Below are 14,494 nucleotides of genomic sequence, written 5' to 3'. Positions count from 1 at the left end.
CTTACATGAATTCTTTTCAATCTCTTGCCCCACTTCTTTGGAACAAACTCCCTCCATTTTAACAAAACATTAGCTTACTTGACCTTTTCAAAAGGCATGTGAATACACACCTGTATAATGAACCATGACTTGCTTTACGCCTTAACTGTGCTTTGCATCTCCTCAAAAAATGCTATATTAATCCAATTATTATTGTTATTATCAATCATAATATGATTGACCACCATGTCATGCTGTGCAAATCTTTAATGAAAAAATACATGTCATGCTGTGCAAATCTTTAATGAAGAAAATACAGAAGAGATTAAGTGAAAACAAGTATTTTGAGTAGAATACATATTGATAGAAACTAGATTATTGGGATGAACCATTTTGGATGAGATCAAAACAGACACTAAACTGAATGCGTAATGACCAAGTGATACTTTACCCTTTCAAATATGTTTCTCTCTCAACTTAACTGTAATAGGAAGACTGGGATTTCTTGCAGCTGGCCTGTGCTTTGTACATCAACAGTGAAACATCTGGACTACCCCTTAACATGCAGGTATGTGTAGCATAGACAGGATGATATCATCTTGAAGAGTGAGTGATCATATGCAGACCTGCCAACCAGTACGTTTTTGGTGTATTTAGTACGTTTTTGCAACCAAAATACGGCAGTACGTTTTTTTCTTCTAAAAATACGTTTAAAAGAGATATATATATTTTTTACAAAATCGTAATTTATTGAGAAAAATCATCTCTGTATGTCTCTATTCATAAAACTTACACAATATGGTTATTAGATCAATGTAATTTCAGGTAACTTATTTTTTTTTTCAATCATTGTTTTGTTAAACCAGGGTGTGATATACACATGTTTAAATGTTTTTTGTTTTCATCTGCAAGAGCAGTGCGCATTTTAGCTTGCATGCAGCTTGAGCACTGCAATGAGCGAGTGTGCCACGCATTTTATTATATGAAATACACTTTTTTTTGGGAAAATACACCTCTTTTTATCACAGAATACAATTTTTTCATTCACAGATGTTGGCTGGTCTGCATTTGTAATTGTAATTCCCCCCCTACACACAAAAAATTTATTTGAAAAAATTGAGTACCAAAGTGTGACATCTTTAATTTTTTCGTTTTGCATTTGATTATATTTTATACCATATATTGGTTAAGCATGATGGAATACCTCCTCTACCAAAATTTGGTGTGAATTGGTACATGGGGGCCTGAGTTCTGACCTCATGAATACAAAATAAGCCTCATTGAAGTCAATGTATTAGCGAGTTTTTGATTTGCACGTCGACTAGTGGACTGCGACGAAAGTGCGTCATGATATTCTGCTTTGTGTTTACCGTACAGAACCGCTGGAGTAAATCACCACTTGGCTTCAATCAATGGGCAAGGATTTGATTGCTCGTTTACTAATTTCGAACGAGCGTGATCTGAGTGAAATCCACGGTCGTCATAAAGATGACGAGTCAGGAATGGCTTGCAATCATGTGTTCGACTGACTTTGTATACCATCAACACATAGCAGACTATTATGACATACTTTCGTCGCAGTCCACTAGTCGATGTGCAAATCGAAAACTCCCTAATATTGGCCTGGTTCCTAAATTTTAGAAATAACAAAAGTTCTGTTTATTTTGAAGTATAGCTTGAATTTCAATTTCATAAAATGAAGAGGTTTTACAAGCTAACTTTCAGACTTACCGAACACTATGTTTTGTTGACGATCAGCCATGCATAAAGTCTTATATGTTAACCATGCACATATGTTTACTGAAATTATGGCAATACAAGCATAGTTCCGAAGGAACAGAAGTTTTTTTTACCATTTTCTGTGATTGAGGCATCAAAAAAAAAAATTAACTTTTTATGCATGAGGTTTACTTTTTCAAATGATTTTTGGGTATCCTTTCTTGAAATTGTTTCTGCTCAATCATGCGTGAATGAAAAATATTTTATGTTATCCCAGATGAAAGAGGAGACTAAGTTTTTTTTCGTTTTTTTGTGGGACACAATGTACAATAGCACTTATTCTACCTTTTCATTCTGCTTCCAGCCCAAGAAGCCAACCAGGGGATTCTGCCAGCGTCTGAAGGGCAAACAAGGTCGTTTCCGTGGTAACTTGTCCGGCAAGCGAGTAGACTATTCCAGCAGGACTGTCATCTCTCCTGATCCAAACTTGAGAATTGATGAGGTAGGATTCTTTTCTTCTTTTGTTTGAATTTAAATTTGTGAATTCACCCCGTTCATATATGTCAATTTGCAGTTTTCAGTATTGTAGTAATGTAATTGGGATACTCCGGTAAGTGTTTTCCAAATTCTATGCAAATATGGATTAAAAATACTACAATATTGCAGTCTTTTGATACAGGTATTTGTGTACAGATGTAAACTATTAGTTAAAAGTATTGTATAAATATGTAATATGTCAGTATCGTTGATAGAAGTTTTATCCATTCAGCATTCCATATACAGTCCGACCTCTCTTATCCGGGACACATTTGGACCAGCACCAAACCGGATAAGGGATTTATCCGGATCTTGGAGACCCGATATTAAATACACGCAGCTGCCACCCCAACGGCAGAAGCTACACGTAATCTATTGTATTGGACGTACAGACAGTATTCACTGCAGTACCGGTGCAAATTATAGGCGGTATTTTTACAGAAATGAAATCGATTGATGGCCAAAACTCTTGGATAATTTACCTGCTAAAATGATTGAGGTATACATCGAGCATACCTCAAAAGAAAGAGAATGACTCAATGAAACTAAGTTTTACAATTATATTATTGCTGCAGGTATTGCAGCTTCGCAATGTCAGCCATTATTATACTGACTGTAGGCTCAAACATGATAGATTGCGCTGTCTGTATCGAGGCCTCGTGCTAGTGATATCTAGCAAGACAAGTGTTGTTTTTTCCCCGGGAAATAAAAAGAGAATGTGATGAAATGTTTGCGCTGCGCTCTGATTTACTGGCAAATTATCCCATCTAAATTCTTTCGGTGATTTGGATGAGATATTTTCGTGAAAAATAATGTTGTTTTAGGTAGACTATAATGGAAAATATATGTAATCAAAGTGAGTTTGCATATAGGATTTAGTTTAGATTGAAATCTTATTTCCCCACATACTAGATTGAATTGGAAAAAAAAAATCTCGGCAAGTGTGTGTAAGGATAATAGAGAGATCCGGATAAGGGAAGGCTGGATAAGATAGGTTGGACTGTAATTGTATTATGTTTTCTATCATTTACTGATTCACATATTTTCTTGGTGACCCAACCCTACAAGCAAACTGCTTCCATGGGCATCCAATTTTCCTAATATGTATATATAAAACAAAGTATTTTGCATTTATTTTTACAGTATGATACATCATTTGTATAAGGTCTCATATTTATACTTTGTAATGTTTGTATATTCTTGATTTTGCATGTTTATACAATGGAAAATAAATGAATTCAAATTCAATTCAATTCAATTTGAAATGCTGCAATAATACAGTTAATGCAGATTGTCTACAAAAAAGCCGAGCATGTTCCTCCCTCTCTGTATTTATCAAAAATTATTAATGTATATTTCATAAATTGTGCAATTAAATATACAAATATTTAAGAGAGTAGAAAGTCTGTAACAATATACACCATACGTGAATATCAGGATGAAAAGAAGGAAAGTATCCTTACTTGCAAAAAAATATATGGTAAAAAAAATACATGTATGGTAATAAAACAAAAAAACACAACCATTATGCCTTGATTATCTCTCTTTTTATCAGGTGGCAGTCCCGGAGCATGTTGCCAAGCTGTTAACCTACCCCGAGAAGGTCACCAAGTCCAACATGTCCCTGATGAGGAAACTCGTCATGAACGGGTGTGATGTTCATCCGGGAGCCAACTTCATACATCAGAGGCACACCCAGAATAAAATGTAAGCTCAGGAATACGGACTTATGACCAGGAAATAGGTCCTTTTGATAATGACACCCAAATGAATTCAATTTATCATGTGTACATTCAAAATTAAACATGAGGACACATTACCCGGGAATAGGTCCTTTTGGTACTGTTGAAATTCAAGATTAATCAGATGCACACAGAATGTAATGAAAACTTGAGGAATACTGACATATCACCAGAAAACGAGTCCTTTCGGTAATGTCGCCAGAATGAATGCAAACTGAATATTTGCTTTAGAGTAAATATTTTCAGAACTTCAATGGCTCTGTTCATTGCACTTCTATACCCTTCCCAACGAACGTTTGAATTTGAAGGGGTCTTCCACCCAACTAGCTTTTTTTTTTGCTATATCTGTAGAACCCTTTTTACTAATCTGTATTTGTCATATTTTGTTGTAGCTCCTTTTTTTTTATATTTTTATGTTTACTTTTGCTAAAAAATATATTATTCAAATCCAGTTCACTTCATTAAAAAAAGAATGGTATCAACCTGAATAACCTGAATAATTTTTCTCATGTGTAATACCATAGACTTCATCCCATCTGCTCATATTTTGATAATTTGTCTCCTTTTCAGGTTTCTGAAGTATGGCAATAGACAGAAAATGGCTCAAGAACTCAAGGTTTGACATTTTAACCAGCTGTCTAAAATACCCCCCCACGAATAAAATGTCATTATGAGGTTCTTAAAGACAAAACAGTAATACAACCCTTGACACGATATTTCATTGCCTATTCATTTGCTATCTATCAATCAATCAGCTTTGAGTATTTTCTGGCGTTATATTTTAAAACGATGATTCATGGAAAAAAACTTCATGAAATGCTCGTCCCTAAACCATGTGGTTTCATTTTCCTTATGGGTAACTTAATAAATGCATTGAGAATGGCCATTGTATAGGGATTTCACCAACCTTATATCACTATTCTGGAACTCTCTACCTCCCCAACTACATGTAGCAACCTCATTAGCCAATTTCAAGAAATCTATCAAGATCTATCTATTCTCACTGTTATAGTATTCATTGTTGTTATTGATTAATAGTAGTTTAATAATGTAGTGTAGTTAATTTAATAGTATAATATGTCATGTAATGAGTATTTAATGTTAGCATAGTAATGTAGAATATGAAATCTAATTCAATAATTCTTCTAATTAGTAATGTAAAGTGCTTAGAGATTGTGATATTAAGCGCTATATGAATATGTTATCATCATCATTATTATTGTTGTTGTTGCTGTTGTTATTATAATTTATAGACTGAAAAGAGGTAGACCAACCACATCCTTTCAAATGTGATCAGTCTCTGCAGTTAATATACATGTACATATACCGGTATATGATTCTAATCTGATTAATTAAAATCATAATGATAAAATAATCATAAATGAATATTAATTTACATTTCCTTTGACTCACAGTATGGGGACACTGTTGAGAGACATCTGATAGATGGAGACATTGTTCTCTTCAATCGTCAACCATCACTCCATAAACTCAGTATTATGGCACACAAGGTAAAATTTTTTGTCTTATATTGTTTATCTACGTTTGCCTCTCTACCCAGGTAGATGGGCATCAGGGAGGAAGGAATTCCTGGAATGCTTGGGTGCCATATCAGGGTAGCTGTGCTAAAGATTCAATCAGAAACCTTTCAATGTAGGCTACACTGTTAAAAATACCCTGACTTTACAGAAAAAAAAAAGAAGATTTTGCAAAAAGCAATCATTCTGTAAATTCATAAAGCATGAATTTTTCTGCAATTCAACAGAACAGGTCTGTTAAAAAGGGGAAAAGGGTGTTTTATTAAAGGAAATTTGTAAGGTTACATACACCAAATACCAATTTCCTGTAAGATTACGCAATCTGGTAAGATTACAGGTGTTCTCGAGACTCTGCTGCAGGAACTTCTTTTATTTTAAGGATTAATTTTCTAACAGTGTAAATTAATTTGTAGTAGCTCAGTGTGCAATTGATGTATTTCGTTTTTCAAAAGTTCTATAAAATTTTGTACTGTTGTATCAATTATTCATTAATGTATTCTTTCTAGTATGTCATGTCTAGATAATAATGAAATATAACATTGTTATTATATTAATATAATTATTGACAAATGCAAGGATGGAGCTGTTTCGTACTTTCCGTTTCAATGCCTGTATCTGTACCCCATACAATGCTATTATTATGATTCATGTTGTAGGCGAGGGTGAAGCCATTCCGTACCTTCCGTTTCAATGCCTGTGTCTGTACGCCCTACAATGCTGATTTTGATGGCGATGAGATGAACCTTCATTTACCTCAGACGGAAGAAGCCAAGGCGGAAGCCCTCACACTCATGGGGGTCAGTATAACTGTTTTTTTTTCCTTTGGAAAAACTTGAATCTGATGTTGCACTGAATTGTCAAATTGTCAAATACTATTACATGAATCATTGCATTAACTTCACCAACATATATTTCTGACTAGTTGTCAGCTCTGACAATTTTCCATGGAGTGGCTACCCTTGGTAAATATAAGCATTATCAAGATTATTGTCATCATATCATCATCATTATCGTCATCATCATTATCGTCATAATCATCATCGTCTTTATCGTCATCGTAATTATCATCATTGTCATCATCTTCATTATCATCATCACCATCATCTCCATCTACATCACCACCACCACCATCATCATCATCACCACCATTATCATCATCATCACCATCATATCATCATCATTATTATCATCATCGTCATTATCGTCATCGTCATTGTCATCATCATAATCATCATCACCAACACCACCATCATCATCACCATCTACATCACCACCACTACTATCATCATCATCATCGTCACCACCACCACCACCATCATCATCATCATCATCATCATCATTCTCAGATTTAATGGTACAAATAAATCTTGATTGTATTTGGAAAAAAAATTATGATAATCTTAAAACTTTCTCACTGTTGTTTATAGGTGAAGTCCAATCTTGTTACACCAAGGAACGGTGAACCATTGATTGCTGCGATTCAAGACTTCATTACAGGTAAATATACTAAAACCTGTCTCTAGTGGCCAACCTGTGTCTTGTGGACAACATGGATGAATATTTAAAAATAAGCTTTGAAGGTTTGGTGGTCAGACTGGAGAGGTTTTGGTAACACCATATTTGTTAGTCCTGAAAATGACTGTGGTTATCTTTCTGATCATAGCTCTTAAAAGAAATGTTATTTTGATGTTTCGATCACATAAGCTTTGCTCTTCGTCAGGAGTGGAGACTCATCATTTTGGCTCAAGTCTCCACTCCTGACGAAGAGCAAAGCTTATGTGCGCGAAAAGGCATGGCCGCTTTGGTCAGATTATGCCATGAGGGCATGCGCTACTGCGCATTGATGAATAAGATTGCGTGTTTCATATCATGTGCGCGTTTAAGTGCGACTTTAAGTCATACTTAAATCTTTGTGAAACACCCCCCAGGTCCCAGTACCACAAAGATTAGTAATTGATCATAGTGTTGATTTTCGCACTTGATTACATTGACCGTTACATGCAATCAAGCATGCAAATCAAGAATAAGATCAATGGCCAAGCTTTGTGTAACTGCACCCCTGTCTTGTCTTTGATCAGGTGCCTATCTCCTGACCTCCAAGGAAGTGTTCTTTGATCGATCCAGAGCCTGTCAGCTTGTCTCGGCGATGCTGTCCAGCCGAGAAACCAACATGAGGATCACGCTTCCTCCTCCTGCTATTCAGAAGGTACGAAAAGAAAATGGATATTAGACCAACTGGTTATGACACGAAATGGTCATAGAGAAACTGGTGATTTGATAAAGTGATTACTGGACCAAATGGTTATTAGACCAAATGGCTGTTAGACGAAATGTTGATGGACGGAATGGCATTAGACTAAATGATGGTAGACCATATGATGAGTGGAGGAGTTGGCAGTAGGTGAATCAGCAATTTAAGAGTTTAAATGACCTTTGCTCCTCAAATTGGTAACACTTTTTTATTTTCATACTCTGATAATGATAGCAAAATCTCAATGAAAAATTGATAATGTTTCATGTTTTCATACTTAAATTGATGATAGCAAGATTTCAATAGAAAATTGCTAATATATCATATTTTCATATTTTGATAATGATAACAAAATCTGAATGAAAACTTACCAATATTTCCTTTATTAACAATGATTTTATGTTTTTCATGGCATTGCCAATTTAGAGCATCATGATTTTAAGTTAAATTGCCTTTATTCATGAAGAACACATCATGCTGCATGGGAAATAATTCAAATTTTTTCAGTACAATTTTTCTTATTCTAATTGTATTCCATGTGTTGTTAAAGATAATATATATTTATAAGTTTTGGCAAGAGTTCCATATGCACCCCCACTAAAATTGAAAATAAAAAAAAAAACATGGAGAAGGTTCAGAATAATATATCTAGCCCTAATATAGAACATGTATGATGGGGGAGTGGAAATACATACCAAAATATGTGCTTTATTCTGTCAAATTTCGAGCAGGATCTAGTGTGTGTAATTGTCCATAGACATCAGTTTATTTAGCCAGTAAAGGGTCTGTGAGTCTAGACTAGTCGAACTATTGGCTGATAGTCGTTAAAATACCCCTTCCGATATCAGCGCTCCTCGCCAGCATAGCGTGAAGAGGTCTGGACTGCAGATAAAACGAGGTGAGTTCGAATCCCAACTAAGGTAAGTAACAGTAAAAAAATGATAGAAAAATCTGAAGTGAACGAACCGGAAGTCTCAACAATCTTGTTTTTTTTTTTTGGGGGGGGTGCATATGGAACTCTTTCCTAAGTTTTATATTAAAAGTTTCTGTGCTGTTAGGTATTGCACTTCAAATGGCCTCACGTTGAAAATGTAACAAATAATGGCTGAAATTTGGGTGTAGTCCCATACATGCTTATATGTGTGCGGTGGGTGTTCACTCCATTCTTTAAATTTACAATCAGAACTCAGTGTTATCTTTCAGCAGTATGTATGCATGTACATGTATGTTAATGGTTGGTGATGTTATGTACATCTGTTTGTGTCACACTTTATTTTTACACGATGAAAGTAGATCTTTATAATAACAATAATAAAAGTCAGCTTTTATATAGTATATAACACATAATAAATATGTCTCTATGCACATCAGAAAATATTATAGGCATTTACAATGACTGAAATAAAATTTTATATGTTTTCAATAAGTGGTAATGAGCTGAAAAGAAGTAAACCCCAATAAAAACAATTTTCCCACCTTCAATTCAGCCTGTTAGATTATGGACTGGCAAGCAGGTGTTTAGTCTCATTCTCAGACCCAACTCAAAGAGTGATGTAAAAGCTAACCTCCGTACCAAGGGAAAGAACTATTCCTCTGGAGAGGATCTGTGTGTCAACGATTCCTGTAAGTCTCTCCTCATTTTCAAAATGTTTAGAACCAATTTTGTTTTTTAAAAATTTAATTAACTTTGTCATGGATTTGTTTGTACAACTTTGGAAAAGTTGATGCAAGTAGGCAATTCCATAAAATAATCTTTTACCTTCTTTTACATCCGACCCCCATATTTCTCAAGATTTACTTCACTTCATAAACTGACACAGTCATTATCATGACAACATTTCAGACTGTCATAAGAACCAGAAATCAGAGACAGAAAATTTCATTAAGGTCCCACATATTCATGTATTGGGTCGGACGTACATATTTTATGGAATTGCACAAGTGCATTTATTCACACAAGTGGAGTGTTAGTCTCTCCATTTCTAGAAATGAAATTATTTCAGAATTCAGAGGTTTGATGCTTTACTTTGTTGTGCCATGTATGATCTAGGCTGAAAAACAAATAATAAATTGTCATTCCATTGTTACATTGTTTTTTTTTCTACCCCCCAAAAAACTGTTTAATATAAGAAAAGAAAAGCTCTGGAAAATTTTACATTTGATCAACCATGCAAATTTGCTGAATATTCTCCCTTTCAGACATAGTTGTCCATAACAGCCAGTTGATGTGCGGAGCCATGGATAAGAGCACACTAGGGTCTGGATCCAAGAATAATATCTTCTACATCTTGTTGAGGGACTATGGTGAAGAATACGCTGCCGATGCCATGAGTCGAATGGCGAAACTCTGTCCTGCCTACCTCAGTAAGTCTTTCTTGGCGATTGATGAGAATGATGATGATGATGATGACGATAGTGATGATGATGATGATATTATTTGAAATCGTGATGGTGGTGATGATGATGGTGCTGTTGGTGGTATCGTTGATGAAATTGATGATGGTGATATTGATGATGATGATGATGGTGAAGATGATGATGATGATGATGATGATGATGATGATGATGATGGTGATGATGGTGATGATGATAATGATGATGATGATGATGATAATGGTGAAGATGATGATGATGATGATGTTGGTGAAGATGATGGTGAAGATGATGATGATGATAATGATGATGATGATGATGGTGATGATGATGATGGTGATGAGGATGATGATAATGGTGATGATAATGATAATGGTGATGATGGTGTACATATTGAGAAGGATGAAGATAATAATGGTGAAGATGATGATGATGATAGTGATGGTGATAAAGATGATAATGGTGATGATGATGATAGTGATGATGATGATGATTATGACAGAGATGATGATGATGGTGATAATGGTGAAGACGATGAGAATGATGAAGATGCTAAAAAATGGTAAGATGATAATTATTGTGATGACAATGATGATGTTGATGATAATGATAATGATGATTGAGGATAATGATGATTGAGGATGATGAAATTGAGGATATGAACGATCATCTCGGTGATCATCTTGGTGATGATAATAGTTTTTGAAAGGGTGTAAAACCATTCTTCCTTATTTAAAGTCTTTCATAACACTTGCTCTTCTGTTAAAGCACCCTCTTGATATAAATGTTTTGATCCCAGTTAAATAATAGTCTGAAGTACATAGATGAGCCTTAGCTCAACATTCTAGTTGTATTTGTTTAAATCATTTGTTGTTGTGTTGCTAGGTAACCGGGGTTTCTCCATTGGTATTGGTGACGTCACTCCCGGAGCTGGTCTACTCCAGGCTCAGAAACAGCTTCTGCATGCAGGGTAAGAATACAGACCACAAGCTTTCATTTTCCTTCCTGCAGTCACATATTTGCCTCTAATCGTCCAAAAAAATTCTAGAGTGTTATCTCCCTCCCCTCCCCCTTTTCACAGTTTCATGCAAGTCTTCAAATAAATCTAAGCCTTGAAACTGTATCGATCCAACTCTTCCATATACTGCTCTACTTTCACAAAAGGAACCAAATTACAAAAGCTAAATTTCCTGTAAAAGAGCAAAATGTGTCCATGGTTTACCCGAACACCAATATCTCATAGCCGTATCGGTGTTTTTCCAGTGAATTTTTGCCGGGGAAAAATGAATTTGTGAAATGTAAGAACATTAACAATCAATATTGGTTGATCAGTCATTTGTTTCCTTTTATTAAGGTATGGTGGCATGTATGCAATATTTATATTTGTTATTGTATTATAGGTACTCTAAATGTGATGAATACATCCAACAGCTGGAAGTTGGCAAGCTCCAAACTCAAGCAGGATGTACGGCTGAGGAGACATTGGAGGTAAGATGTGGTAGAAATGATCATAGACAATGGCATTGTACTTGAGAAGAATCCCACATGAGACCTTTCACGATATCTATTTTTTGTTTGGATTCATAGTTCATGATCCTTCATTTAGGGAATTGTTCTTAATCACAGACCGTACTGGTAAGGTTCGTCTGAGAGAGCCTCACAAGAGTCCTTTAATCATGATCATCATCAATCCAAAGTTTTAAATCTGATTTTGTCCTCATGAACCAGGGTGACCAGACTCACCTCACACTCAAACCCGCAGCAACCACCCTTACCCCCCCCTCCAGCTCCACTTTGCTGGATTCCGTGCATCCTCCATCCTCTACCCAACCCTGATGCTCTCCTCCTCTTGCTTTGATTGTCTTCCCTTCATGGTCACCATCAGTTTGAATATCAAGTACTGATCAGGGCTCCGTAACACAAAGGTTAGCGATTAATCGCTAAATGAACTGGCCTATCAAGATCATCGTTGCATGCGCATTTTGCTCCCTAGACTGATAGGAACCAATCAGAATTGTTCTTTCAAATTAGCGATTAATCGCTAATCTTTGTGTTACGGAGCCCAGGTCTTGAATAAAATTAAGATGTTGTTAGGTCCACTTTCTGACCAAAAGTTTCAAAATCCACTTCCAATATAATCATCATTAATCCAAAGTTTGGAAACCAGTTTTGTCCTTAATAATAATAATATTATTCTGCATTTATATAGCGCTTAGTACATCAGAACGACGTCTCTAAGCGCTTTACAGACATATTATTACCCCGATCATCGGATCCTTGCATGCACGCATACAATGTATGCACCTTCTCCACTCCCTGGGGAGCATTCCAACAAGAGTTCCAAGACTCAATTGCTAGGCATACTACATATAGGCTTTCACATCCTACCGGTACCCATTTAACACCTGGGTCGAGAGTGGCAAAGTGTGGATTAACGCCTTGCCAAAGGACGCTAGGCCATGGTCTTTGTGAATGGGGGTGGCCTGATTCACCTCACTCTCTCTCGCAGCAGTCGCCCTTACTCCCTCCCATTAGCTCCATTTTGCCCGACTCTGTGCATCCCCCATCCTCGACCTAACCCTCCTCCTACTCTCCACTTGCCCCTTCCATGTCTTCTCTGGCCATCCCCTCCTTGAACCACCCACCTCGAACTCTAAAAACCTTCTTACAGGACAAGTCCAACCCAACAAAAAGTTGATTTGAATAAAAAGACATAAATCTCACAAGAATAACACTGAAAATTTCATAAGAAAGTTATGACATTTTATAATTTTGCTTGATTTCACAAAACAGTTATGCACATCCTTGTCGGTATGCAAATTAGGAATCTGATTACGTCATCCACTCAACTATTTCTTTTGTATTTTATTATTTGAAATATTCTATTTTTTTCCTAATTGTCAAGTGAAACAATGGTTGATTCCTCTCTGAACATGTGGAATTAGTATTGTTTAATACTATATGGTTCAGTGAAGTTGGTCCTTAATGTCAAATTTGTAAAAAATGAAATATTGTGTAATTCAAATAAAAAACAAAAGAAATAATGAGTGAGGGACATCATGTCACTGGGTCATGCATATGAAAAATAATATGTGAAAAAAAAATCAAAACTTTAGAAACTTTAAAATGTCATTTACTTTCTTATTTTACATCCGATTTTGATGAAATTTTCAGCGGTATGTTAGTTTGATTTCTCTTTCGTTATTCAAATCAACATTTTTCTGGGGTGGACTTGGCCTTTAAAACATGCTCGTCATCTCTCTCAGCTCCTTCCCATACCAACATACCCCATTCGCCTACACTAACCAGTCCACCGCTTCACATTATATACGTTTTTTATTTGATTTACAGTCGATGATCCTCAAAGAGTTGTCGGTGATCCGAGACCATGCTGGTAAGGCCTGTCTGAGAGAGCTTCACAAGAGCAACAGCCCTCTTACTATGGCTGTATGTGGGTCTAAAGGTGAGTGATGTAAGGGTGCATCAGAGCTGCCAAGTAGTACGGATTTTCAGTATTTAGTACTGAAAAACAAGAAGAATACTGATGGTTTCATGCAAAATACTGATTTCTAATATTGCAGTTTTATATCTTGTCCAATGGTGTTTCATTGAAGATACCGATTTCCTAACCAAAATACTGACTTTCTGCTTTAGAAATACTGAAATGTTCTTGTTCAGGTTGGCAGCTCTGGTTCATTTGTAACTCCTACGCTAGAATCACAAAACAGAGGAGTCACGAATCGAAACACAAACATAAAAACTTGGTCATTTCAGAAGAATGGTCACTCTCGCCGATTTTCCCCCTTTATTAAGACTACCCGCCACATATCTCTGATCAGTGAGTTTGACCTAGGAAAAAAGGGTCAACCATTGTGTGTATGCAGTGCATTTCCAAACTAAAAGGACGCCTCTTGTAGCATCTTGACTAACAAACTGATGTATGTTTTGATTCATCCAGGAAGAAAGACAAATAACGATTAGAAATAAATCTGATCATCTGGACTTACTGTTTACATCCGATCCGGGACGCTTCTGCTTGTCTAAACTGGCGGTAAATCGTCAATGCTGCTCGGCAGCGACACACAATAGATGTTATTGTCTTTGAGACGTCAAGGAATTTTCTGGATTACTGGGTTGCAAATCTGAGAGAGGTTGTGTCATAATCCTCCTCGTTTGTTGAGGGAAGGGTTCTCGGTGACGTAGACTGCTTGACTAACAGTGTCAGTGTTACATGTTCATAAATTGGAAGATCGTTGTTTTACAGATGTTTAAAATCATAAAATGCAACTGTCTACTAGCGTTGTGGCCCAGTGGATAAGTCTCCTGACTTTGAAACAGAGGGTCGTTGGTTCAAA

General features: G+C 36.1%; 1 protein-coding gene across 1 annotated transcript in view; it reads left to right on the top strand.

Moving 5' to 3' along the window:
• Positions 1-14,494, top strand: part of LOC121431738 (DNA-directed RNA polymerase III subunit RPC1-like) — a 45,465-nt gene that overhangs the window by 13,797 nt on the left and 17,174 nt on the right. Inside the window, 13 exon segments of the mRNA XM_041629428.1 lie at positions 470-547; positions 2,063-2,200; positions 3,791-3,942; positions 4,548-4,593; positions 5,393-5,488; positions 6,172-6,312; positions 6,943-7,012; positions 7,594-7,721; positions 9,254-9,389; positions 9,966-10,130; positions 11,025-11,109; positions 11,540-11,627; positions 13,491-13,602. Coding sequence (XP_041485362.1) covers positions 470-547; positions 2,063-2,200; positions 3,791-3,942; positions 4,548-4,593; positions 5,393-5,488; positions 6,172-6,312; positions 6,943-7,012; positions 7,594-7,721; positions 9,254-9,389; positions 9,966-10,130; positions 11,025-11,109; positions 11,540-11,627; positions 13,491-13,602 — 1,435 coding nt within the window.

The sequence above is a fragment of the Lytechinus variegatus genome, chromosome 18 (genome assembly GCF_018143015.1).
Source record: "Lytechinus variegatus isolate NC3 chromosome 18, Lvar_3.0, whole genome shotgun sequence".
Classification (NCBI taxonomy): Eukaryota; Metazoa; Echinodermata; class Echinoidea; order Temnopleuroida; family Toxopneustidae; genus Lytechinus; species Lytechinus variegatus.
The sequence above is the reverse complement of the archived record's forward strand: the minus strand, read 5'-3'. Positions and strand labels throughout refer to the sequence as shown.